General features: G+C 53.1%; 2 protein-coding genes across 6 annotated transcripts in view; both read left to right on the plus strand.

The window, feature by feature from the left end:
* Window positions 1–4,120: 4,120 nt before the first annotated feature.
* DRC10 (dynein regulatory complex subunit 10) lies at window positions 4,121–10,068 on the plus strand. Its single transcript, XM_084539170.1, has 5 exons — window positions 4,121–4,237; window positions 4,361–5,178; window positions 6,319–6,552; window positions 7,971–8,042; window positions 8,436–10,068. Exons 2-5 carry the CDS (start codon window positions 4,486–4,488, stop codon window positions 8,724–8,726), a joined length of 1,290 nt encoding a protein of 429 aa, XP_084395296.1. The 5' UTR covers window positions 4,121–4,237; window positions 4,361–4,485; the 3' UTR covers window positions 8,727–10,068.
* Window positions 10,069–11,936: 1,868 nt separating this feature from the next.
* OSBP2 (oxysterol binding protein 2) overlaps window positions 11,937–24,862 on the plus strand; it is a 75,293-nt gene continuing 62,367 nt past the window's right edge. The window contains exons 1-2 of one of the 5 annotated variants that reach the window (XM_084539188.1): window positions 12,338–12,465; window positions 17,164–17,214. In XM_084539188.1, coding sequence (XP_084395314.1) covers window positions 17,192–17,214 — 23 coding nt within the window. In that variant the 5' untranslated portion in view covers window positions 12,338–12,465; window positions 17,164–17,191. Of the gene's footprint in view, window positions 12,466–13,077; window positions 13,286–17,163; window positions 17,215–24,862 lie in introns of those variants that run through there. The other 4 variants (XM_084539189.1, XM_084539186.1, XM_084539187.1 and 1 more) reach the window with 4 other exon arrangements.

A 24,862-nucleotide genomic window follows, 5' to 3' on the forward strand; every position in this document is an offset into this window, starting at 1 on the left:
TCGTGAGCGACAGACCTTGTCGGTCAGACTTCACCTGCACTTCGATGTCATTCCTAAAATAGCTAAATGTTGAGAAACGGGTGAAGCGCTGACACGTGGCCTCCCAGGAACGGGGATGAGTCAAAGGTTTTGCAAGATTTCAGCAGCCTGATTGCTCCTTTAGTGCCTCCCACTCCAAGCCCCGCAGTAATGGGTTCATTAGCTGTACCCTCTCCTGCAGGACCAGGGGGATGCATCCAGAATTAGGATTTAGGGTGTCATCAGAGAGAGCTGGGCAGTCACACATTGATGAGTCCCCTTCAGCTCTCCTCTCGCCTCCTGTGCACAGGCTTTTTGCCCTTGGGACCCATCAAGCACCACCCGAGTCCTCTCCCCTCACCTTACTGCAGCTGTGCCAGGGCACTTTGCCTTCCTGCTTTGGCCAGAAAGCCCAAGCATCGTGATTTCAGCAGTTCCTTGGTTTAGACCAATGTTTTATAAACCAGGGCTGTAAAGTCCACCCTATTGCTGTGAGTGCTTGCAGGATAAATTTATGGTGTGTGAGTTGCAGGGAACTTTCCTTGAAAAAACGTCTAGCCCACTTGTTTTCAAGACTTGAGGTGGAGGAGATGCTACAGTCTCAAGGTGCCTTTTTTTTTTTTTTTTTTTCAGTCAGATTCCTGCATTGCAGTGTTGGGATTTTCTTAACATAAACCTTTTTTTTGCTTCAGATGAAGCAGAGCGATTTTTTTAATGTTTCCCGGTGGCCCTGAGGGAATAATTGGATGCTGGAATATTGCTGTCACATCCTCAGTCTCTTCCTCACTGAATTAGAAAATGCTCAGTACCTTCAAAATGTCCCCTTTGGCTGGGATTTCTAAGGAGAGTTTTCACAGGATCCAATGCAGCTGTACAGCCCTCTGGTGTCAGGGCAGCACACTTGGCAAGTTACAGTCCGGTGCCCCAAAATCTGGAGGCATCAGTCCTTGATGATGAAACATCTTCCCAGTTGATTGTAAGGCTATTTTTCAGTGAAACAACAAACTTTTCCCCTAATCTCTGGCTCATGAAAACAGAAAGATCTTTTTCATCCTTCTTCCTTAGGAGAATTTCAGGTAATTAAGCCAGATTCAGCCACCCGAGTGGACAGACCCTTCCTTCTCGACCTCACTGGTGGGCACTCTGCCTCCTCCACGCTGCCGCCTGGACCCCGCCCTGTACCAGCAGTGTGGTTAGCAGTGACATCCAGGTGGAAAGGAGAAATTCCCAGCAGAGGTTACCGCCTGGCAGCCCTGCGTCTGCAGCCTTTTCCCGCTATGGAAAGGAAAATCTGGATCTGTGCTTCACCGTGACAGTCACCGGCTAGGACAGGCAGTAAATGTCTTCGGTCGTGCTCACTGCGTCTGGCTTTAGCACTGAAACCTAAGATGAGAGGTGTTGAGGTGAAAAGCAACGAGGTGCCACCAGGCAAAGAGCACAGGGCAGTTTTAGAGGAGCCTGAGGTGCCCCGTGCTGGCCACCCCCAGGTTTCCCTTGTGGGAAGATGCTGGGAGGAACGGGCTGGTCTAGCCCTGAGTAAGGGCTTCTGGGTTTGGTCCAGCCGCTTGTGGGTCACCACACAGCACTTCAGCTCTTCAGCGCCTGCCTGCATCCCCAGGGCAGGTGACAGGCTTGTGGAGCATGAGGAAAACAGAGCGAGGGGTCCCCAGGGGGCAGTGGAAGGAGAGCCCCTTCCCCACGTGCTGCTGGCCTGCAGCAGACCTCCTGGGGCAGTGTGTAATGACCCGACGGGAAGAAAAGTCCTTTTTGTTTATTTTAAACCTGCTGTCTAGGCAAATTCTCCTCATGCACCCAGTTTTTTTTTTTTTTGCTTTAGGAGGAGCGGCGAATGATTGCAACCATCCATCCGTCTGTCCGTCCACCTCCGAAACATGTACTCAGTTTATGTACTCAGTTATTCTCCACAGGAGGAAGCAGCTGGGTGGGAAAAAAAAGCCCACAAAGCAGCGTTAGCTGCTGCCTGCTGGCTGCGTGACGCCTGCTTTGCCTCCGAAGGGAAAGCAGAGCTCTTTGTGCCTTTGTTTTGCTCTTAGGTCTTCACAGAATTTCCTGTGCCCCTGCTGCTCCGCGGAGACAACTCCTGGACCCAACCTGTCCTCCTTCCTGAAGCCACCAGGAAGGCAAAGGGGTCAGTGTGTCCTGCTGGAAATGGGAGCACGTGCCCTGCTCAGCAAAGCCTGGGCATCGCCACCGACAGCGTGGTGGGACCAGCTCCTTCCATCCCGGCTCTGCAAAGCCAGCAGCTGCAAAGGCCAGCAACCCCTCGCTGCCCGTTCCTGCTGTCCCTGCTGCCACCCAGAGGTCCTGTCCCTTGGCTATGAGATCTCCCCTTCTTCTGGTTTCGCTCCTGTTTGATGCCCCCAAGGCAGGACAGCCCCGCTGTGGCTCAGTCAGGCTGCTGCGTGCGGACCAGCAGGTCGTAGGGAATTGGTTCAGGATGGATCTGAGATTTTTCTACGTCTTGGTTGAGAGGTTGGGATGACACAGGTTCAGTGACAGCTCCCACATTTGGCCTGGTTTTGTTCCCAGCAGCGGTGTGTGATGCTGCAGGATGAGCTGGGCTGCCTTCAGTCTGCTCTGCAAGTCTGGGACGGCTCCAGTTACCCAAGGCCAGGAGCGAGCTGCAGTGCTCCACATCTTTTCCCTAGTTTAGAGGAGGTTTGGATGCGACCCACCGCTTCTCCATCATCCCCCTGCTGGTATGTTCCAAGAAGCCTTCTGTCCCTCAGGCAGGCTGTGCGCTTGGGGCGTGCAGGATGCGGCTGGCAGCCTCTCAGCAGTCCATCTCAATCCCTCCTCGAGGTCACGGCTGTCAGGAAGCCTGAGCCTGCATTTCTCAGAGAGCCACGTCCCGTTTCAAACGGAGCAATCAAGAGGCTCATCAGCTTCGGAAGGAAACAACATCCTTTTCAAGACGGATTTCACTGCCAGAACGCCTCGCAGGGAAGGCGGCAGCCTCTCGCCTCTCACAGGGGTCAGGGTTCAGCCCTGAAGTCCCCGTTAGGCAGTGACAGCTCTCCACATCTCCAGGGCCCCTCTGCCGTGCTGTGCTGATGGGCAGGGGAAATATCGAGCCGAGGGCACGCCGCCCCCATTACCTGCCAGCCCTCCTGTGCCTCCTGTTCATCCTGCAGCAAGGCTGGGCTGGATCCAGTGTGGTCACAGGATCCCACCCACCAAATTAGAGAGCTGAAAGGTGTTTCTGATAAGCTCTGTGCTTTCGCTAGGGGATGAAGGACAGCAGGGCTGGCAGGGACACATCCAGCCGACACCACAGAGCCCACACAGGGCTCTGATCCCGCCGCAGCCCTGTCAGAGCTGCAGGTGCTGGCCCAGGGAATAAAAGAAATAAAGAAATAAAAGAAATAAAGAAATAAAGAAATAAAGGTGCACAAAAGTAAAGGTGCTGGGCTGGTTTGGGTGCATCAGCTGGGTCCCACAGCCACTGTGGGGCCGCTGTGTGCTTGCTGCTTCCCCCTGGGCACCGCCGGTGTCATGAGCAGCTCGCTGGGAATTCCTCAGCGCTGCCACCAGCCGCCGCCTTCTGGAGTTTATTAGGTTACGGATTTATTTTCTGGAGTTTATTTATTAATTTATTGGCTTATTTATTATGTATAGCCCCAAATGCAGAGCGTTGTAATACCAGCCCTCTTTAACAGCGCGCTTGGGGCAATTTCTAGTTGCTAATGCTCTGGCGTTCACCCCCCTTGAAGGGGCTACATCGTGATTTAATACTGCCGCAAGGCTCATTTTCAGTGTACGAAGTTTATGTTTATTTTTATTTATTTATTTTTATTTCGCACGGCTGGGAGCTGGGAGGAGCCCAGCGGATCCGGCTCCTCCCCTCCCCGCCCAGCCCTCCCGCCCCAAGATGGCCGCCCGGCGCCATCAACACCCCGGCCTGCCTCTGGCCGCCGCGAGGCCTTTCACTGGCCAGTGGCGCTGTCCGTCAAGCGAGCGAAGACGCTGAGTGGCTCGAGGAGGGGCGGGCGCGGAGGCAGGCGGGAGGCCCCGCCCCCGCGTTCGCGTTGCCTAGCGACCGCAGGGCCCGGGCCGGGCCTTCTGAGGTGGTGCTGAGGGGCTGAGGGGTTCCCCCCACAGCCATGGGGGACAAGGGGTTATGGCTGCCCTCCCTCCTCGGGGGTCTTCTCATGGCCCTGGGGGTTCAGCAGGCTCTCTAGGATAGAGAACAGTTCTGGTGTGGGAGCCTGTGACCTGCCTGGGTGCACAAACCCAGGGAGAGCTCTGGGGTAACCTGAAATTCCCAGCTTTTCCTGAATTACATCGTCCCTCTAATGCTTGTATCATATTTCCCTTTCAGAAATAAAACCCACAAAGGAAGAATTTGCGGCAGAAGCAGCAGAGGGACCTCTATATTGTACTATGAGAGCGTTGTGTCCCTTCTAGACCTTGCCACACTAAACCCGCAGGTGTTTAACTCAAGGCATGGCTATGGCAAATCCTACCGAGCTCCAGGTGTCCTCTCAGGACACAAAGGAAAGCAACCAGCCCCTGATAATGGGCATTGCGACTGCAAAGAAAGCAGTGACTGCATTGGATGCCACAAAGGTGTTAGATCCGCGTTGGTTAAAACCTGATAGCATTGAAACTGAATGGGTTATATCCGTCTTGGATGAGACGATTGCCAAGCTGGAGCTGAGCTGCTTGGTTCCACCTATTCTCGCCTTGCTGGATAGGTTTTCGGCTCTGCTGGGACCTGAGATCACAAAGAACCTAACTGAGCACCAGAAGCTTTCAAGCAAAATGGAGCAACTGCTTGCCAGCCCTGAAGAAGAGGATGCCGTGAGAGCTGAGGAGCGAAGGGTCTCTCTCTGCCTGCTCGAACAACAGCTGAAGTCTTCTGTTAGAAACATCCTGAGGCTTTTGCTGGCCAACCCTTCAATTTGTAAGGCTCTGAAATGCGAAGCTGGGCCACGAGAGCCACCAGCTGAAGTGTTTATCAAAGCCTTTAGAGTGTTTAGGAATTTCATGTTGGAGCGACTCCTGACTAATCCCACAAAAGAGGAAGAAATGGTTCAGTTCATGGAAGATGTCTCCCTCCGGATTAAGAAAAACACTGAAACAGTCACAGCTTCGCGGGCAGAACTGCTGGCAGCAATCTGTATTCGAGATGAGGAGGTACAATAGTGTGAGAACATGTTTCCTGATAAAGGGTCACTGATGCAAAATTTTGATAAGCTAAAGATTGACCCCTTTCTTGGAGATATGAAAGTGGCGGTTCCAGAGATGATTTCTAAATCAGATCCTAAATCGAAAGATACTTATTTCATTGTGAAATATAATTTAAAAATTCCTACTGGATGCTTCATTTTTAAACTTGCATTTGGCATGTTTTGAACCTGCTCTCACAGGCCAACTTAAAGGGCACAAGTCACTGGGTTTACAAAGGAGCTGCAGGACAGGCACAAATTACTGCAGTGGTGTTTTGGCAGGGCCACAGTGTCAGCTGCCAGGGAGAGGCTCCATTCACTGCTGATGAAATGATGAAAAGTCATTTGGGGAGAGATTGCTCAGATTAAAATCCTTTTTTAATATCTGCTCTGCCTTCACTCTTGCTTAATACCAATATTTCTGTGACTTCCAACTCAGTAATACTAGCTGCCTTGGAGCATTTGTAATTAATATCTGATGGTATCATGTCTTCATCTTTTTCAGCGAAGGCAACTGAGGCATGGATTAACTAACAGGCGTTTGCCAGGCTCTTTCTGTGAGCCCATGGGCTGTGCCAGAAATCAAGCCCTGGACTCCTGACAAGCAGTCCCTCATTTTCTGTGTGTGCTTTTCTTTCCCCTTTCTGCACAAGGGGTCAGAGGGGAAGGTTTTGTCTCGTGCTCCCCATCCCCTCTGCTCCTTGGAGATCTGTGAATTGAGATTTTTTACGTGCAGTTTGGCAGCTTGTCCAGAGCGTAACGAGCAAATCTGTTTCACTGCTCCCAGCTGAGGATTTCTCTTGCAGGCAGCCCACAGAGCTGCATCTCCCAGACAGTCACTGAGCCTCATCCGAATCCTGAGGGATGATTTTGGCTCTTGTCGAGATGAGAAGACTTCAGTGACAGTGGTCTTGGTATGGCTCCTTCCTTCTCCAGCTTTATTCTCAGGCTCACAGGGGAGAAGCTGGTGGAAATCTGATTGTTCTCCCAGCCAGCTGTGGCAGGTCCCTATTCTTAGATCGCTTCCACCTTTGCAATGTGCTTTCTGCCTGCTTTATGCCTCACCCGCGAGTCTTGATGGTGTTTCTTTCTTCTTTTCTGGGTCTAGGTTCAGAAAAAGGACAATATGATCAAAGGCCTCAAAAAGAGCATGCAAGATCTAGCTGAAAACTGCAAGACCGACATTCTGCAGGTCAAGTGGGAAGGAGAAAAAGAGCAAAAAGAGGAGCTGCAAGCTTCTCGGGCCAAGTGTGCCAGCCTACAGCAGGACATTCAGCAGCTGAGAGCACAACTCAAGAAGCTGGTGCTGGAGCATCGAGCATCAGAGCTGGCTCTCAGAAAGGTGAATGGCAGGAGAGCTCCAGAATACAAAATTTAAGACCTGTTGTACTGCTGTTAGGTCTGGCGGCTGCCTTCTGCCACTAATTACTTGGTTCCTGCTAGTTCCTGGCAGGATGCACACGCTGTGTGTCAGTGTGCTGACGCTGGCCTCCTGCTCTGCTGATTCCAGCGGAAAGCAAGCCTGCAGCGGTGCCGGGGAAGCAGCCTGCTCACGGGTCCTCCTCCTGTGCCCTGACCCAGCTCAGGAAACACCCGCGTGTAGTGCTGCGACACGGCTTGCTGGAGAGGCTGTGCTCTAGTCAAAGTTCAGAGCAGCAAGGCTACAGCAAGACATGCAGGTGTTAAGAAACAAGAGGTTTGGGGTGGGGTGAGGCTAGCAAACATGGTCCAGGCTGCGCATAAAAACATCTTTTATTGTTTGTAGCGTTCGGGGTTGAGTGCAGGTGGCCTCGGGAGATAACTGGGCGTGGAAATTCTGGAGCTAGAAAAAGATAGAGCTTCTTTTCTTTTATTTTGTCTCCTTCTTGGTGTTTACCCCAAACAGGACTGCACACTCTGGTAACGGGACCTCTTTCCTTCATGCACTGGGCAATGTAGAACAGGGCAGCTGTGACAAGGCACAAATACAAGTCAGAGCTGCAGTTCAAAACCCAAGGCACCCATTTACACCTCCCGTAGTGCAGTGGCTTCATCAGCTGGTTTCTTCTGAGCCTGCAGGCTGCTGCAGTAGTTGTCGTGACGAGTCGCTCGGCTCGGGCAGGGAGATTTACTGACTACAGACGTCTCCTTTCCCTCTCCTTAGCACGTGCTTCAGCCCCAGGTGGCCTGAGATTGTCCTTGCGTGGTGAATAGCTGGGAAGTGCCGTGTCTGACCTCGTGATGGCCTGGAAGCCCTTGGGACATCCTGGGCCAGTGTCATACAGGAAATCATGTGGCTTGTGATAGGCTCTGGCTGATTTTTTTCTTGATGGGGTTAAACCTGGTTAAACCGCCGAGTCAGGCCACTGTTGAACCATCTCACAACTAGAAATGTCTCTGTTTTAGGAGGCTCTGTATTTGGAGGGCCTTCGTGCTTAGCATTTCTCTGTCGCTTCAGTTTTGGGGTGGCTGCCCCAGTTTGTCGATGACTTGTCTCATTCCACACACCTCTCAGACGCGTTCCAGTCCTCAGCCCTCGCCCAGCTCTGTGCTGTAAAACAAACAAGGTGCTTTTGGCCTCGGGGAATGGAGGTCGGTCCCCTGAGACTATCCAAACCAGGGGCAAAATACACGTCAGCTGAAGGGAGCTTGCCACAAGGAGGAGGTGTTCTCCTCCAGGATAACGACGCTGGGGCTCAAAGCTCTGATGCTGTTTTCTAGCTCAGTCTTTTTACTCCACTTGAAGTGCCTGCAGGTAACCCACGGTGTTTTTTGTTTCAGAGGAAGTGCAGAGCAGAGACAGAAATTCTGAACTGGGTCCAGAAATACGATGCAGACATGGCAGAAAAACAGGTATCCTCTCTGAAGCGCGTTGCTCTCCTGTGAGGTGACACCTTCAGGTAGATTGCCGTCCTCATGGACGCGTGGCTCTCACGCAGGAGGCCAGGGAAGCGAGGGGCAGCTCTCCATCCAGACGAAGAGTTGTGAAGCTTTCTGTCGTTTTGAAGCAGGAGGCTGAGAATCACGTCAGCACCCCCTAAAGTTGCCCCTGAGATGGCCCTAGGTGCTTTTTCCTGCCCTTTCATGGAGATGGGTAAAAGCAGCTGGATTACTGGCAAAGCAAAATGTCAGGAGGGGCCTAGGAGCTGGCTGCTAATTGCTAGCCATGCTCCTTCCCTTGCCAGGTGTTTAATAATGTTCAGGGAGGAGCTGCTGAATGTTCCGTGCTGTCTGCTCTTTTGCTAGGCTGAGTACGAGGAGGTTCACGCTGCCTACACCAAGGAGAAGGCCGAGCTGTCCGTGGTGATGGAGAAACACGCTCTGCTTCTCCAGGAGTATTCCCAGATCGAGGAGGAGCGCAGGATATGTCAGGAGAAGAAGAAGAAGGCTTTGGAGGAGTTGGCCACCATGACCCTTGCTGCCACCCGCATCCAGGCCTTCTGGAGAGGCTACTTGATTCGGTCCACCTTCAAGTCAAAAAAGAAGAAGAAGGGCAAGGGCAAAGGCAAGGGCAAGGACACAAAGGCTAAGAAATAATCACAGAATCTATTTTCTTTCCTCCATCCTCTCCTGGAAACGTTGCTGACTCCTCTGAGACTGAGCTCGTCCAGATAAATGCATTAGAGTTGAGATAATGTTTGCATTAAGGCTCCAGCTGTCCAGGGGTGGAGCTGCCTCTCCTAGATTGGGTCTAGCAGAGTGGTGGCATGAAGATGTCTCTCCGCTTTAGGTTTAGCTTTGCTGCTCTGAAAAGGAGGAGGAGGTCTCCTGGTGAAGGGACTGGGCCAGGAGTGCAGATCCCTGGCTTCTTTCCCTTGCCCGTACTTTGCTCATGTGTCAGCACCTGGTTTAGAACTTCACCCCTGACTTTCACCAGGTGCTGCCACACGAGGTGTAGGTGTCATCACGAGGTGTACACCAGGGTATCACTGCTGGAAATTCACATTTTTCACCGGGGGACATGCGAAGGGTGGGACGTGGCACAGCCCAGCCCATGCTGTGCTCCTGATCCTACAGGTCGCTCCCCAAGCCCAGCAGCAAGCTGTGCCCCATTTAATGCCTGTTCCCCTTTTGACATTACTCTCTCCTCTGGATTCTCCAGGGCCTAATGCCCTGAGAGCGCTCTGCAGCCTTTCCCTTTCACAGGGCTGTGAGTCAATTTTTTAATTCCCCTCTCCGCTTGGTATTCTCAGTAACCAGGTAGAAACTTTGTAACGTGGAGCTCTTTGCTCCTGTGCCAGGGCTGAAACAGTGCAAGGGCAGAGTTACAGAGTGCTATGTCTTAGGTGTTTCATTTCCTTGGGGAACTAGGCTGCTGTATGTAACCAGTATGACCCCGGCAGCTCCTCTCACGTATTCTTCACATTTAACAAGTCTCAGAGTAAACAGTTTTTTGATCCAGAGTGCCGGTGACATTGCTGCACTCCCTGACACCGGTGGCTCCTCACTGCAGATTCTTTTCTCAGGAGAGGGCAGTGGTGGTGGCTGCAAAGCCCCAGCAGCCCCCAGTTCTTGGCTGCCTCTCTACCTCTGCTCATAAATGGGTACCTGCAGCAAACAGACTGTGGTGCTATGCAAACCAAGGCAGAGAGGGACCATTTTCCTCCGGGCAAAGAGTCCCTGGAGGTGCTCAAAGCCTCAACTTGCAGCGAGGGGATGATGACACAGCAGTGCCCTGTGTACCAAGTACACGGTCCTGCCAGATCTGCCCTGGATTGTTTGTTTGGTTAAAAGCACGGGGTCACTGTGACACCTCCTTCACACACTCAGTGCAAATCATGGGATTTTTGCCATCGTGTGTCCCGTCCTGTGCAGGATCCCAAGTGCCTGCTGCGATCACTCACACCTGGACCCAAGGTTCTGGCAGGCAGGATCAGGTGAGACTCAGCCCTCCTCAGACACAGCCAGAGGAGGTTTCTTCTCTTGTTTGCAGACAGAAGAGATTCCAGGATCCATGGAGACTTTCACAAGTTGGTACCCACGTGGGCAGTTTGGGGTATGTTTACACCAAGAAAGGATGTTTCATCTCCAGAGGGGCTTTGGTTTACAAATGCCCACAGCCCTTTCGTTCTTGGCAAAAGAAGGTTTGGACATGTTTTTTAAAACCCTTAACAGAGAATGTCAGAGTGGTTGTTGGGCACTGATTTTGATGCCTTCCTGTCTGAGTTTCTCTAAAACCTCCACGTTACCTCCAGTTGCCAAAGCCTATCTGGAGAGATGTTCAGCTGGGTGGCAGTCCCAGAACACCTGATGGAAACATTCCAGCTTTTAGAGTCCAAATTTCTCTCAGACTGTTTCCAGACACAGGACTTACCCATATGAGCTGTCTCAATATCTGCTCGTGCTGGCGATGCTGGCACTCATGGCTGAAGGTCTCTCAGGGGTTCCTCTTTAGAAAGCAAGGAAATGTTCAACCAGCTCTCGGAGAGCAGATGCAGCTCTGTACAGAGCAGTGGATAGAGTTTGGCTACATCTTTTTTCACCCTAGGAGCTGCCTGGCCCAGATCCTCAGGCTTGGATCCAAATCCATATTTGTGGAGATGTTTCCGAGGCCTATGTCAGAGGCTGGGGGAACCTCTTTTCCTCTTGCTGCTCATCACTGGCTGGCCCCAGCCTCAGCATCACTCTTCTGCTCATCCTCAGACTGGCCACCCGGTGCTAATGGCACTTGTTCACGACACTTTTACTTACCGCCAGCCTACTGGGACCCTGTAACTGTTGTGGGGTCCCCTGTGGGACTCATGTCACCCCACCTGCTCCTCCTTCCAGCACAGCCTCGCTGCCTTGCAGTAGATCCATGGCCCAGCTGTCACACAACACCAACTCCTGCCTGCAGGGGCACCAGCAGGGACAGAAGCAGATCCTGGCTCAGGTGGCTTCAGTCACCACGATTTATTTCTTTTTCTGAGGTGCTCTCCGGCGTGCTGGAGAGTGTTGGTGCCACCACAGCTTGCTTTTCTCCTCCCCCTGGCCATGGATGGGCTTCACACCAAGGCCATGCTGAAGCCCCCAAACAGCAGCTCGTTAGCACAGGGTGTGCTGACTGTCTCTATTTTGTCTCTTATTTGGTCGAAGAGGGGCTGGGCTGCCTGAGGTGGCCAGTCTTGTGGCTGTGTTGGTGGCCAGCATCAGCTGGTGGCCACCATGGCCCCAAGGGTGGTGGCACCTCCCGATTCGGGCTGTTGGTGCCGGCAGGGCTGCAAGTGAGAGGTGCACGCGCAGGTGATCGGCGAGCAGTGATGCGATTAGCGGGATAAGAGCAGATCAGCGGGATCAGGGAAAGGAGATCCCGGGGAAGGCAGCGGCTGCCAAAGCTCCTTGTGGCGCTTCAGCAGGCGGTGCCCCCGCCTCACCCAGCACCGAGCTGGTGACCGTGGGGTACCACAGAACTTCTCTCCTTGTGTCTCCATGCACATTTTTATTCTTCCATGGGCCACCCTCTTTTTACAGCCACTTTTAAAGGGTGGCGGTGAGGTGTTTTTGGGGGGACTGCTGAGCTGCGATGCTCCTGTCACTCCGGGGTTGTTACAAAGAGCTGCCCAGGCTCCATGGGCAGTCACCTCTCGCCTCCCTGCCCCTCAAGGAGCCGGCTCCTGCCCGGGGGTGAGGGGGTCCCGGGGCTGAGGTGGGGGTCCCGGTGCCTCACAGCCGCCCCGGTGCTGAGGGGGCGCCCGCGGCCGCGGGGCCGCAAAATGGCGGCGGGAGCAAAATGGCGGGGGGGGGGCGGCGGGATCCGGGCTGAGTGGATCCCAACCAGATCCCGCCCGGATCCCGACCCGATCCCACAACAGAGCCGCTGAGGCCCCACCGCCAGGGGGCTGCCGTTCCCATTCCCATTCCCATTCCCCGTTCTTCGTTCCCGGCCCGTGACGCACGGCGGTGCCGCCCCCCCCCCCCCCCCCCTCCTCCCTCAGCGCTGCCCGGCGGAGCGGAGCGGAGGGGAGCGGGGCCGAGCCGCGGGGTCTATGGGGAAGGCGGCCGCGCTGTGCAGCGGCAGCACCCGCGGGCTGGTCTCGCTGCTCAGCGCCGTCCCCTGCTTGGCCTGCCACGAGCTGCCGGGCTCCGGCCGCCGAGCCATGAGCAACGAAGCGGCGGCGACGGCGACGGGAACGGGGAGCCGGGGCGGCGGCGGCGGTGGAGGGGGGTCGGCGGGGACAGCGCCCGCAGCCCCGGGCTCCGACACCTACAAGGGCTGGCTCTTCAAGTGGACCAACTACCTGAAGGGCTACCAGCGCCGCTGGTTCGTGCTCAGCAACGGGCTCCTCAGCTACTACAGGTACCGGGACGGGGCCGTTTGGGAGCTGGGGGCTGCCCTGGGGAAGCCGCTCCGCGCTGCCCTTCTCAGGGTTTCTCCCCGAGGGTTGGCCAAGGAGCCGGCTCTCTGCTTTCCCCCACGGCATCCCGGGGATGGAAACCGGGCTGGCTGCGGCCACAAACCCCGACCCCAAGGCCGGGCTCGGCTCCGGGCAGGCCGCAGCCCGGGGAGCTCCGTGCCTGGGCTCCCCCCAGCCCGCCTGGACACAGGGGGGGGAACCCGGGGGCCTGGCCCAGCCCGGCTCGGTTCAGCCCCGAGCCCTGCTGCAGGGTCAGTTGATGAGGTTCAATGCTCCGCTTGTAACCCTGACAGAATATATCCATCTATTTATTTATTTATCCATTTATTTATTTTGTACTGGGGCCAAGCCTGTCACGAGCGACCGAGTGGCTTTCTCTAGCGGTTATCGTAGCTTTGCGCTGGCGGGTTTGTTTTGAGGCAATCTGAGGTGATTTTGGTGGAAACAACAAACGAAAACCAGCTGGGGAAATCAGGTGGAGTGGCGTCAGGTGCGGACCTGGAGAGATGATGCTGGAGGTTTGTGGGGTGTTTTTTTTGGGAGGGTTGCTGTGAGCATCCCCACCGCTCGGGCTGGTGGTGGTGCCTGGCGGGAGCCACGTCAGCCGAGCTGTGAGCCCTGAGTGCAAAAATCACAGAACACGGGAAAGTTTTCCTTAAACAAATGGAAGAAATACCTGCCAGGCTCCTCAGAGCAGCTGTTACGGGGAGGCAGTGCCCACCCCTGAGTGTCTGCAGGGATTGCTTGTGGCAGAGAGCTCCGGTGAGAGAATCCCTTATAAAAGGGCATTTATGCTTTTAAGTACTGCTCCTGGCTTACCGATAGAGCAAGGAAGCTGTAGCTGTCAGGCAGTGCCTTTCATCTGCCTCTTTTCCTTGAGGAAATTGCTGGAGAAATACTTGGGCTTCTGGTTGTTTGGTGCCGACGAAGAGTCTTTAAGAAGTGAGTTTTGGGGAGGTGTCTTGCTTTGTGAGCCTCATTTCCCTCTGTCTGCTGGGTCTTGGTGCTCGTCACAGCTCTGAAGAAGCGTGCTAGAATTTTCTTTTTCCATCTTTGCTGCTGAAGGCTGCACAGGTTAAATCCCGTGCTTCGCTGTGCTCTGCCCCCCTCTGTGGCTTTTGGCACTTGTGCAATTTGAATTTTGGAAGATGGTTGTCCTGATGGACGGCCTTGTTGATTTAGCTGCTGATTACTCAGGGCTGGTTTGAGGAAGGTGAGAAAAACTTCATTTGGCTTGTGCACGAAGAGTCACCTCAATCGAAATGCCGTGCCCTGCCGCCTAAGCGGCCTCCTTGTGTGTATTGATCTAGTTGCAGGCTGAAGCGCTTCTTTTCATTTGAATTTCCTGCTGCTCACTGTTTGGCTTAAAAAAACAGAAACCAGAAAGCCTGTCAGGTTGCCTGGTTGCTTTTTTTTTTGTGTGTGTCTGTGGAGTTGATCTCTTAAAGCCCTGCAAAGGCTCCAGAGCAGAGTGGAGGTGGGAGAACGCCTGTTTGCTGCCCCCTTGGCCGTATGGGGATGGTTTTCTGAATTAAAACTTTTACCTAGGATTCTTTCTAAACAACTTTGAGTCTTAAAAGCCTCCTGTATCCCTGCTGAATCAGTGAAGGCATCAAATCTTGCTGCTTGAGAAGCATCTGTGCAGGATGCGGGCTTTTGCTTCGTGTTCCTTACCGTGAACCTGTGGAAAATGGGCATAGCTGAGTAATTTTTATAATTTACCCTTCAAAACCTTCACGTGGAGTGAGACGTGGGGGTTTGGGAGTTGCACAGCAAGCCAGTTGGCCAGGCAGCTTCCTCCCTTGCAGACACTGAGTGCTGCCTTTCTGACAGCTGAAACCCAGGGGTTGGGCTGGGGCCCTTCTTCAGCAACCTGGGCTCTTCCCTCTCCACAAGGTGCTTGCAGGCTGGTCTCTGACAAAGACAGGCGTGCTTTGCAGGCCAGTGCTTGAATAGCTACAAATGCAGCTGGGAACGGGCAGGGCTGGTGCCCAGGGCATGGCAGGGGGCACGGGGCATGTGCTTCAATTAGCATAGTTGGCACCTAATTGCATGGCAGCACCTGGAGCACTGCTGGCCCTCTGCAGCCAGGAGACTCATCTGCAGGATATTCCTGACTTTCTCATTGCTCGGGAATGACTGGCACTTGGAAGGTTGAGTAGCCCCTTGTTTTCTTCTACATTTTAATTGCCCTTGATTGTCCTTTTTTTTTTTTTTTTTGGCTAAGTTTTCTGGCTGACTTGGAAATCACCTCTGTGCTGGAAAGCTGTGTTCAAGCACGGCACAGCTACTTGTTTCGTTAATGAGCAAAACTCTTCCTTGGCAGGCTGCCACTCGCAGATTTATCATCATCTATAATTACTGTGTGTATGGGAGAACCTCATCACCTTGAACAGATACGGGTTTTCAAGGAGCTTAGAGAGGATCTTGAGGCAAGTATTAATTCACCAAAGGTTGTCTTTGGTTCTTGTGACCGACGTTCTAGACGTGGGTTGTCTTCTCCGGGCAGCTTGCTCATGTTTCAAGGAGCTCGAGTTTCATCTTGTCCCCTCTACAGGTTTGGTGCACAGCCCGGTATCTGAAGCGTCTTCTGCAGTATTTCAGTATTTACTGTGGCCACAGGAAGTCATGGTTAAAGCAGTGCCAAATGGAGAAGGAAAAAAATATTCTGTGCTGTGTCTAATTGCTCATGGTTGGGATGTGGAAGGCTTCCCGCCACCTAGCAGCCTCAGCTCCTCTCTCAGCTTCTGCAGGAGTGAGCTGTGCCTGGAGCAGATGAGCTGTCCTGGTGGCGTGGTTCCCTGGAAGAGCTGAGTTTCCCAGAACAGGTTTCTTCCCCCAGCTCTCTTTACCCAGAGGTTAACTCTTGATTAGTGCTTTAAGGTCTCAAGTACAACCCAGAGGGGCTTTCTCCAGCTTGTGCTGAGACTCCTGTTGAAAACAGGTGCTGTTGAAAACTGCTGCTGACAGGAGCAGAAGAACTAAGGGCTTCCAGAAGCAACCTCTGGTCTCAAACCCCTGCACAACTCAGAGCCACCCCGTGAGGATTCCCAGGGCTTCCAGCTGCTGAGGTTTGAGCATCTCCAAGGTATGAGATGGCACAGCCTCTCCGGGCCCCTCTTCCAGCGTTGGACTGTTCCCCCTGAGTAAAAGTCGCTTCAGTATACTTAATTTTCACGTAATAAAATGAGGGGAGAGATTTTCCTAGCATGATTTTCATAACAGCTCATCTCTCCACAAAAATAAGGTATCTTGGCTGTTCCTCATCCTCGGGGTGATGGAGCATGCAGGTTTTCAAGACAGCCCCGTGGCTGCATGGTAACTGCGAGCGACTTGTGTTTAAACAGCACGTAATGCTTGTTTCCACTCATCTTGTTTTCACACGGTGCTTGCTCAAGCCATATGGCGCTGTGCTGTTGATCGTTGTTCATCTCTCGCCTGTTTCTGAGGAATCTCGTCGTCTGTGCTTTGCAACCGGAGACACGGCGCGAGTCAAAGCGGCGCTCGAGCTGCTCGACCAGCTCGCTCTGTTTCCAGTTCACGCTGCATCCAGGGAGTTGCTCGACTCTTAAATCTAGCCTACTGGCCCACATGCCTTATCCGATGAAGCCGCAGCAGAAGTAACTGGTTGATCTTGTGCAAGTGCTCACTTCTGAGGTGGCCAGAGAAGCGGCGTGCCCTGGTTTTGTGCGGTGTAGCTGCAGCCCGTGTCGCTAACTCAAGGTCAGCTGCATCGTGAGCTTCCAGAGGGCATCACTCGTGCTGCAGTTCTAGTCCTGGAGGTGTTTGTGGGTATGAGGCTTACTTATGGGCTCAGCTGCGAGGATATCTATGGGGTGAGAAGACGCCTGTCACTCGTTTCTAGTCTCGAGTGTGCCAGCTTTTGTTGCTGTCCTCCACGAAGGCAGGGGAAGGTCGTTGCTCCGAGCCCTGCGTCGCTTCCAGGCGCTGCTGGGAGCTGCCTTTAGCTCTGCCTTTTGCAGCTGAGAGCTGCTATGGTCTGGCTGCAGTTTAGTGCCAGCAGTGGCCTTGCTTCCCTCTGAGAAATTGCCACCAGGCTCTGGGTTGCCCTTCCTCTTCTCCACCCTCTTGGCAAGGTGGAAGCCAGCGCGGGTGCCGCGTGCTGTGGTTGTCCTTGCAGCTCCAGTGGCATCCCTGGCCCTTTGGCTGTAATTCCTGCACCCATCTCTTCCCATATTTACTATTTAGGTGTTTGGTTCTGATTTCCCTTGCTCCAAGCACAGGTTTAAGTTTGTGTTTGCCCTGTCAGCCTTCCTCTGTGCCCACTGAGTCCATGGTGAAGGAGCTGATCTCCTGCCAGAAGTAATGCAAGCAACTGGCGCAGAACTCCTTTGCTTGTGGTTGGTTTTCCTTGCAGCATCCCTCTTAAATTCTGCCCGATTCCCTCGCAAAGAAGCGTTTTCCCTCAGCAACTTGCAGCGTTTACTGCGCTGTAAGTCGCTGCTGAACCTCTCTGGCTTCCCTCACCTGTCGGCTGATTTCATGCTGCAGCAGGTCAGACTATCGAACCTTGCCGTATTGAGGTGTGCTTGTGTCTAAATTAGGTTGTAGCTAGGTAACTCGGGTAATTTCAGGCGACTTAAGCAGGCCATGACATCGGAGCCCTCTGCTTCTTGCAGGTCTCCTCGGATCCAGCGCTGATGGCCAATGCTGGGGTCATCACCTGAAACGTGAGTTGTCCCGGCCCGCTCCCCGGCTGAGCGGGAGGTGTTGGGTTCCCTTCGGGCCTTTAATCATTCCTTGGGCACCTGGGCGAGGATCTTGGTACATTTTCTATCAACCTTTGTTTGGTTTCGATCAAAAAGCTGCTTTAATAATTCATCGCTTCATTTTTCTTTGTCTGACAGCGGCAGGCAGAGGCAGCCGGAGTTAAAGCTCGGAGGATAACCGGGCTGGACGTGCTTGTTGCTGCTGGGTCAGCGGCTGCTGACTCACCCGGGTGCCTGCGGGCTGCGTGTGCAGCAACTTCAAAATTAAAAATGCAAATCGAGAGCGTGGTAGCAGGGGGGCTGGTGGCACGATCTGCCCGCCGGTGGCAGCCCTGGGAGCAACATCTCCTCCTCGGCCCCGCTCCAGGCTGTTGTGTGCTTCGCTTCACCTCTGTGAGCCCAGGCTCAGGGGGAGCCGTGGCTGTTGCCTGTGACTGTCTGGCATTTCTGAGCTGCTGGCCCTGCTTCTGGCCAGCTCTGTGGTGCCATTCAGTGCTTACGTGGGCTGCGATAGCATTTTGCAGCGTCAGTAGTACAGGCTGGCTCGCAGGCACGCGTTAGCGATGAGCTGTCGCGTTGGGCACGGCGCGTGCATGCCTCCAGCAGCCCTGCTTTCACGCTCCTTTGGGGCCACATGGTATTTCTGTCTCCCTTCCTGATCGTTTTTACCTTTTTTTTTTTTTTTGAATCTAGCCCTTCAAGATAGGATATTTGTGCTTTGAAATCACGCTTGGGTAGATGTATGTCCCTGCCGTGACTGTGGAGGAGGTCCTTCGTTTCCTAAAAATAGCCTAATTCTCCAAATCTTTCTAAAGAGCACAGTGCAGGCATGCAGAGCAGGTTAGGGTAGTTTCTGCAATGCAAGCGGGGATAAATACGGTGCTGTGGGAGTCTGTGCCTCTCCTTCCCTTCTTTAACACAAAGCAGCGATTCTTTGTAGCAGTTATTAATAGCTAAAGCTGGTTTCTGTAAGCACTTCATGAGAAATGGAGCAGAAAATGTTGTCCTTTACCCTACTGCTCGCATATTCCTGCAATTTAGGTCGGGGATGGGTGCGGGCACCCCAGCAGTGTCCCTCCATCGCTGTTAACACGGTGCAAGCTGCTTGCTTCCTTGGCACGGCCGCTGAACTCGTTGGTACCACGGATCTGCACGACCCGTGACGGTACGGAGCCATGCAGCAGCTGAGGGGTGCCCCCTACCCTGCAGCTCTCTGCGAGTCAGTGACATTTCCAGCTCTGGTCCAAAGTCCTTGTTGGAGGCATCCTGACCTGAGCATCCTGACCTCCAGCTGGACACCGTTCAGCTGCCATTTATTGCTCCTGTGTCCCCGCTTGGATGTTCCCCAGCAGAGCAAGAAGTGCTGCAGGTTTATAGCGTGTGCTCAGGTGAAACTAATGCGTGGCTCTGTCTTACCCAAGCAGCTTTCCCTTTCCCTCTTGCTCGCGTGTCTCTGTGTTGGTGGGATTGCTGCAGCCTCTCTAACTTCGAGCCTTTCCCGGGATGTAGTTTTTGGAGAGCAGGAGGTAAGGCAGTACTTGTACCAAAAGCTGTTTTATCCGAGGTGGTATTTTATTTCTAAACTGCTCGTAGGTTGCTGCATCTTGGAGGGAACTGGTGCAAAAGGTGACAGAACCATCTTCATCTTGTGTACCTCCAATTGAGCGTGCACAGCACGCTCTCAGCACCTCCTGTTGAATCGTGTGGTACTGCCAGCGTCTCAAGACAAGGTGTAGGACTCCCATTGGAGCTGCTCACAGCAGCTGTATCCTGTCAGGGAGCTGTTAGGAATATTGTGTGGCTTGGTGCGTGTCCTGTGACCAAGCACTGCACGCTAATTTCCTTTTTGTAGCCGTGAGATCGCACAGCATTATTCCCAGCATTTGTTTTGCTGTGTATCAGCGGGTTGGTGTGCACCAGGGAGGTGGGGAACCCCCGGCAGGCACAAGGAAATGTGTCACTGGGAGTGAGGCCAAATACTGAGACGGGGGCTGGAGGAAATTCGTGGTGGTGCTCAAACTTTGGCTACACAGCATCCTGCATGAGCTGAGCTGCTTGCTCCTGCTTCGGGCAGGTTGCACCTGAGGCTCCCGAGGGGCCTCCTGACCTCGCTTGGATGTTTGTGTCTGGGTATTTGGCTTCTGGTGCTTTACACACAGCACGCGTGCCTTCAGCTTGCTGGGATGGAGTCCTGGGTCGCCCGGGGCTCTCCTCTGCGCGTCGTGTTTGGAAATAAGCAGGATCCACCATAAATCTGAAAAGCCGCTTTGGTGAGGCATCAGCGAGGACAGTGGGCCTGAAGTGTGGTTCACACAACATAATCTCCGTGTGCTCTGCGCCGGCTGTCAGGAGAGTTTGGTTTTGTAAAAGCCAGCATTGCTCAGCAAACCATTCCAGCTCGAGCCTCGCAGCTCCGTTCCTGTGCCGTTTGCAGCTGAGTTACTTTTTTTCTTTAAAAATACCAGCACAGTTTTATCCTCTAAAGTTACAAGTCAGCCCCTAAGTTTAGGGAAGCGCTCCTGTCCGACACGTGAGGACTGACAAGCTGATACAAACGCACCTCTGAAATCGAGGATGGGCTCAAACTGCTTTTCTGGTGTGTTAGGGTTTCCTTAGTTGACGCGTGTACAGAGTGGCTTCGAAGTGGACAACCTATGGATGCAAGTTCCTTGGGAGCTTTAAATTTGGAGTTCTAGTTGTGGAGGCCTAGATGATGGTGCATGAATAATGTGCTGGGACTCCCTTTGTGCTTTTTCTCCCTGCAGCCTGTGGGCACCGAGCCTGAGGACCTGCAGACGGCGCAGCGCCGCGTCTCGGTGCAGGTGGGGTCCGAAACTGCTGGACTGAAGTGAGATCTGCTTCACAGCTCCGGCCTCACCTGCCTTGACAGCGCCGTAATGGAACATCTCGGGCTTCTCCAGGCTGGGGGTGTTGCAGGTTAACATGTTCACTGTCACCCCTTGCTAAGCAGTGCTGTGATGTTGCTCAGTTACTCCGAGACAAGGGAACAAGATTACTTCACCCAGACTTTTAATTTCCAAGTGCGCAATGCCTGTAAACAGGTTTAAGGACGCGTGGGTTGCGTTCGCTCATGGCAGCAGGAGAAAGGTCTCCAGAAAGATCTTGAAGGAGCTAAATTCGGTGTTTGGTGTAGCTTGGTGATGGGGCACCTAGAGCTTTGGGGAGAAATCCCTACAAAACCTGCGGGAAGGCTCTGGAGCACTCTGGACTGGGCTCTCGTGCGTGGCCTTTATCTGAGGTATGTCCGTGATGCAGGGTTCCAATTTCTGTAGTTTTAGGAAGGGAGTTTCAGCCCAGGAACTAATCTAAGCACTAACAGCAAGCGGGCCTCAAGGCATAGCAGGGGTTATGAAGCCCTGCTGGCGCAGGGTGAATCCATCCTGGTCTTGCACCCAACATACCGGCCTTTAAATGTTTTCTTTCCTTTTTCTCTGCGTTGGAGAGGAGCTGCATCAGTTCTTGCAAGGCCCGTGTCCCGCGTGTTTTGCAAGCGAGCCCGGCTGTTGCCATTCGTGTGTTTGTAACTTGCAATTGTGCTTTATTTAAGGAATTGCTGGTTTATCTGCGCTGCTGATTTCACGCACGCCGCCATGCTGTTACTCTCCAGGGTAGGTATTACGGTAAACCCACGGCCTGCCGGCAGCAATGCCTTTAAACACGTCCCCTGCCCAGGCAAAACGCTGGGGGAAGGTTTTGCTGATCAGACCGACGTGCTGCCAGGGGGTTTCGCTCGAAGGATGCAGGCTGCTGGGGGGGGTCCTCCCTTCTGTCACCGCAGGCTTGGTGCCTGTAACTGCGTTGTGAAGAGGCAGTGCTGCCTTTTTTCTCTCTGCTCAGTGCATCTTTGATGGAAGGAGAAGGGTAAAAAACGCCTGATACCAGCCAGTTGTCGTGGGACTGATGGGTGAGGTGCAGCGGCACGATGGGGCTTGCTGTAGAGGCCGTGGAGCTGTCTGTCGCCTTAATTGTTTTTGCTTTAGTTGCTAATGGGAGAAAACCCAGGGAGGTCTGCTGGCTTTGTGCGAGGAAAGCCAACAGGGCTGCGGTAATGTGCGAGGTATTAAGGGTGAGTTTATAGCCCGAGGAATGTAAACCTGGCAGAAACGCTGAAAATCACCATCCAGCTTCAGCGTGCTCATGTGATTGCAATCCGTGAAGGCACATCATCCTGCTTAGTGCTAAGTGCACCTTTTATCTCTTTTAATAAAACCTCAAGAGGAACGGTTCTGCTGTGCCAGATCTCTATAAAAAGAATCTGCTCCTGTGTGCAAGCGTTGCAGCGCTAACAGCTCAGTTTTCTCTTCCCATGATCTTCAGGCGTGGTTACCTGGCTCCCTTACTCAGGAAGAAGAGTTTTGCTGCTTTTCCACCGGTGTGTAATTCTCAGCGTGCTGGTTTGGCTCTGTGAGAAGGTTTCCTACAGCAGCCTGCCTCCTGTTTCACGTTAGGAGTTTCTTTTCCCCTTGAGGATTTGTCTTCCCAGCTCTGCAGCAGTGCAGCGCTGCCTCCTTGGGTGCCTTTATTCCACACGGTTTTGCATCTGTTCTCCTCCAGTGCCTGGAGGACTGCCTCCTTGGATGGGATACACCTGAAGGTGTGCAACAGGGAGATATCCCTTAACCTTTGTTGGGAATCTGAGCTTTTGTGGGGTGTTTTTCCGAACCTGAAAGACTTTTGGTGCTGGGTAAACCCTTTTATTGGGACTGGAGACTTTTCTTTCTCTTGTTCCTGAACTGGTCGTGAGCTGCAGTGGCTCTGGAAGGGCCCTGGCATGGGACAGAAGTCATCGTCTGGACTGTGCCTCCATGGGTCTGCTCAGATGGAGGGACGTGTGTCTGTGGAGAGGCTTTCTCGTGAAGTTTGGCTCTTCTTGTACAGGACCCGCAGCGACACATCCCTGTAAGCATTTGTTCTTCAACGTGTTGTGCTCTAACGCTGTGCCACGGAGTTCGTCTCTTCTCTGTTGACTGGAGGAAACTTCAAGGCGTGAAGAAGCTTCAGGAGAGTGAGTTCCTTCCAGTGCTGTGTGTCTCGAGGGCTGTCTTCAAAGGTAACTGCCCATCGCCTCGTGACCTGCTGGAGGAGGCTGTATCAGGACCCTGCTACCAGCACGTGGCAAGGAGGCCGCAACTTTTCCCACTTCCACTTTTGTTTTTTCTGCACTGGCCAAATAATCTGGATGTCATCCTTGTGCACGACAGCACTTTGCTTGCTTTGGCCACTTAAAATTAGCAAACACGAATCTCTTTTTTTTGTTCTGTCTCGAGTGGTCCAATTCTGAGGCCGTTAGAGCAGCAAGGAAAGCAGGCTTTAGGGGAGATAAGCATTTAATGCATCTCCTGCAGAAATGAATTCTTCTGAGGTCTAAAAATGATGTTCCTGCTCCCGTCCCTGAGGTGGGAAGTGCCGGACACACTCTGCAGTGCTTGGGGCACGAGGGCAGGGGCTGCAGAGGGCCTTTGGGACCTGCTGTCCGTGTGTCCGAGCTGCTGGGCAGGCTCAGGGGGGCGGATTAGCGGGGTGAAGCACCTCGGTGTGCAACGTGCAGCTTGCCTCCTGGGGGGTGCATGCAGCAGGCTTCTCCAGAGGCTCCTTGGCTTCCCAAAGTGGCTGCTGAAACAGAAGCCTGAAGTTGGGATGAAGTTCTGGCGCTGGTTTTGTGGAGGGCAGGTCTCCAGCTGTGCCAAAGCATCTCTGATAGTTTTGCATCAGCTCCTGTTGCTCCAGGGGGTTTCTTGCAACACCAGCTGCTGAAGTACCACTGAAAGTCTGGTTTGAGCAGTTGGGAAACTGGCTGAAAGCTGCAACTCCCCCTGGTCGATGCAAGAGCCCTTCCTTAGGGAGCTTACTGACCTTCCCTTCCCTTTTGGCCATACACTGAACTTTTCTATTTCTGGTAACCCCCAATCAACATCCACGGGATTTCTGCAGCAAATATACAGCCCGCGAAGACTGCTCCCAGTGCCGAGTATTGACGTGACTCAGATTCCCAAGATAAATCTCTGAAAGCACATGACTTGTGTGTGCTCTGTGCAGTTATATATTCCTGCATGGAGGCTGAGAGGGAACGTGGGTCTCGCTGGTGCCTGCGTGGTATCTGGGAGCTGTGTCGCTGATCAGTTAATGCCTTGCTCTAACCATCGTATCCCTTTTCTCCCCGTGCTTCTTCCTTGGTTGACTTGCTTGACCCTGAGGAGCAGAGGCCATCTGAGGAAGCTGATGGCAACGGAGATGTGGCTTCAGGAAGAAGTCTCAAGACACAGATGCTGAAAGATGTGTTCTGGGCCTTTGGTGTTGCGAGTGAAGCTGCTGAGGTCAGCCAGGTCTGTCCAGGAGGGGCTGCAAGACCCAAGAGCCCTGCCAGTGTGAATCACAGGCCAGTAAGCAGTTAACTCCTGATTGCTAAAAAAAAAAAAAAGCCCTTGGCATCTCTAGTGGCTGAAAAGCCAGCTGTCAAGATGTTTTATTCTTTGGGTAGAGTCGTAAGGAATGGGAAGGATCTCGCCTTGTGTTACACTGCCGGGGGTACTTACATTGCAGGCGTGGTTTACATTCCTGCTCACATTTTCTGTTTCTGTTTCATCAGTCCTGATGAAAAAAAAGTGCTGTTCCTTGAATTGCTGTCCTCTGCACTTCCCAGGAGCGTGTCCCCAAAGGGCAATGGGGTGGGCCTGTAAATCTGAGCATTTTATAGAGGTCGTAACGGAGATCATGGAAGTCACTTGGGTACGTCTCAGCTCCCGAGGTTGCTTGTAGGTCTGAGCAGGTTGCTGCAGGAAAACGTTTCCTGGGTGGGCACAGGAAGCCCAAGAAGTTACGGCTGTGGGTGACCCCAAGATACTTCACCCTCCTGAAGCATCCTTAAGAAATATCTCCCACAGAAGGAAATTGTGGTGTGACTTTGGCACCGTTTGAAAGCTGGCAAAAAGAAAAAGGATGACTTCAAAGTGCTCTTCGGTGTTCGAGGTCACGGGCCATAATTCATGCACAGCACCTCCAAAGAAAATTTGTTCAGTACAGAAAGCATCAGCATTGGCTGTAGCTTGCAGGCAGCTGCCTGCAGCAGGGGAGATGTTCCTGGAACGAGCTCTTCTCTCCAGCTTTGACCTGAAAAGGACTGGTAAGGGCACGCCCTGACACAGGGCATCTTTTCACAACAATAATCAGGCTGGATGCACATCAGTGGGATAAGAATAGAATAAAATTGGTCTTAATGTTCCCCACACTGTGCCCTGCATGCTCTTATATTCTTGGACATAGTGGCTAGAAAATGCAAACGTGAGGTGACGGTGGCTGAGCTTCATTCTTACTGTTTTAACACAATTTCCAGGGGCTGAGGGGCCAGTGGAAACTTAAAGGCAGAGGCGATAACAGACACAATGCTGCCTCAGGCTTGAGTCTGCCGTGTTGCATTTATGTCAGGTTTCTGTGCAATTTGTCAAATTAACCTTGTGTGTGGTCATTTGTTCTTTCTTGCTTAGAAACCAGCCACCAGACGTGTAATTTGTGTCCCTTCCAGTGCTCAGTGTAAACTAACTTCTGCCCAGATGATGGGATCTGGACCAGACCTTCCATAAATCTCGCTTCT

The sequence above is a fragment of the Aythya ferina genome (genome assembly GCF_964211825.1).
Source record: "Aythya ferina genome assembly, chromosome: 17".
Lineage (NCBI taxonomy): Eukaryota > Metazoa > Chordata > Aves > Anseriformes > Anatidae > Aythya > Aythya ferina.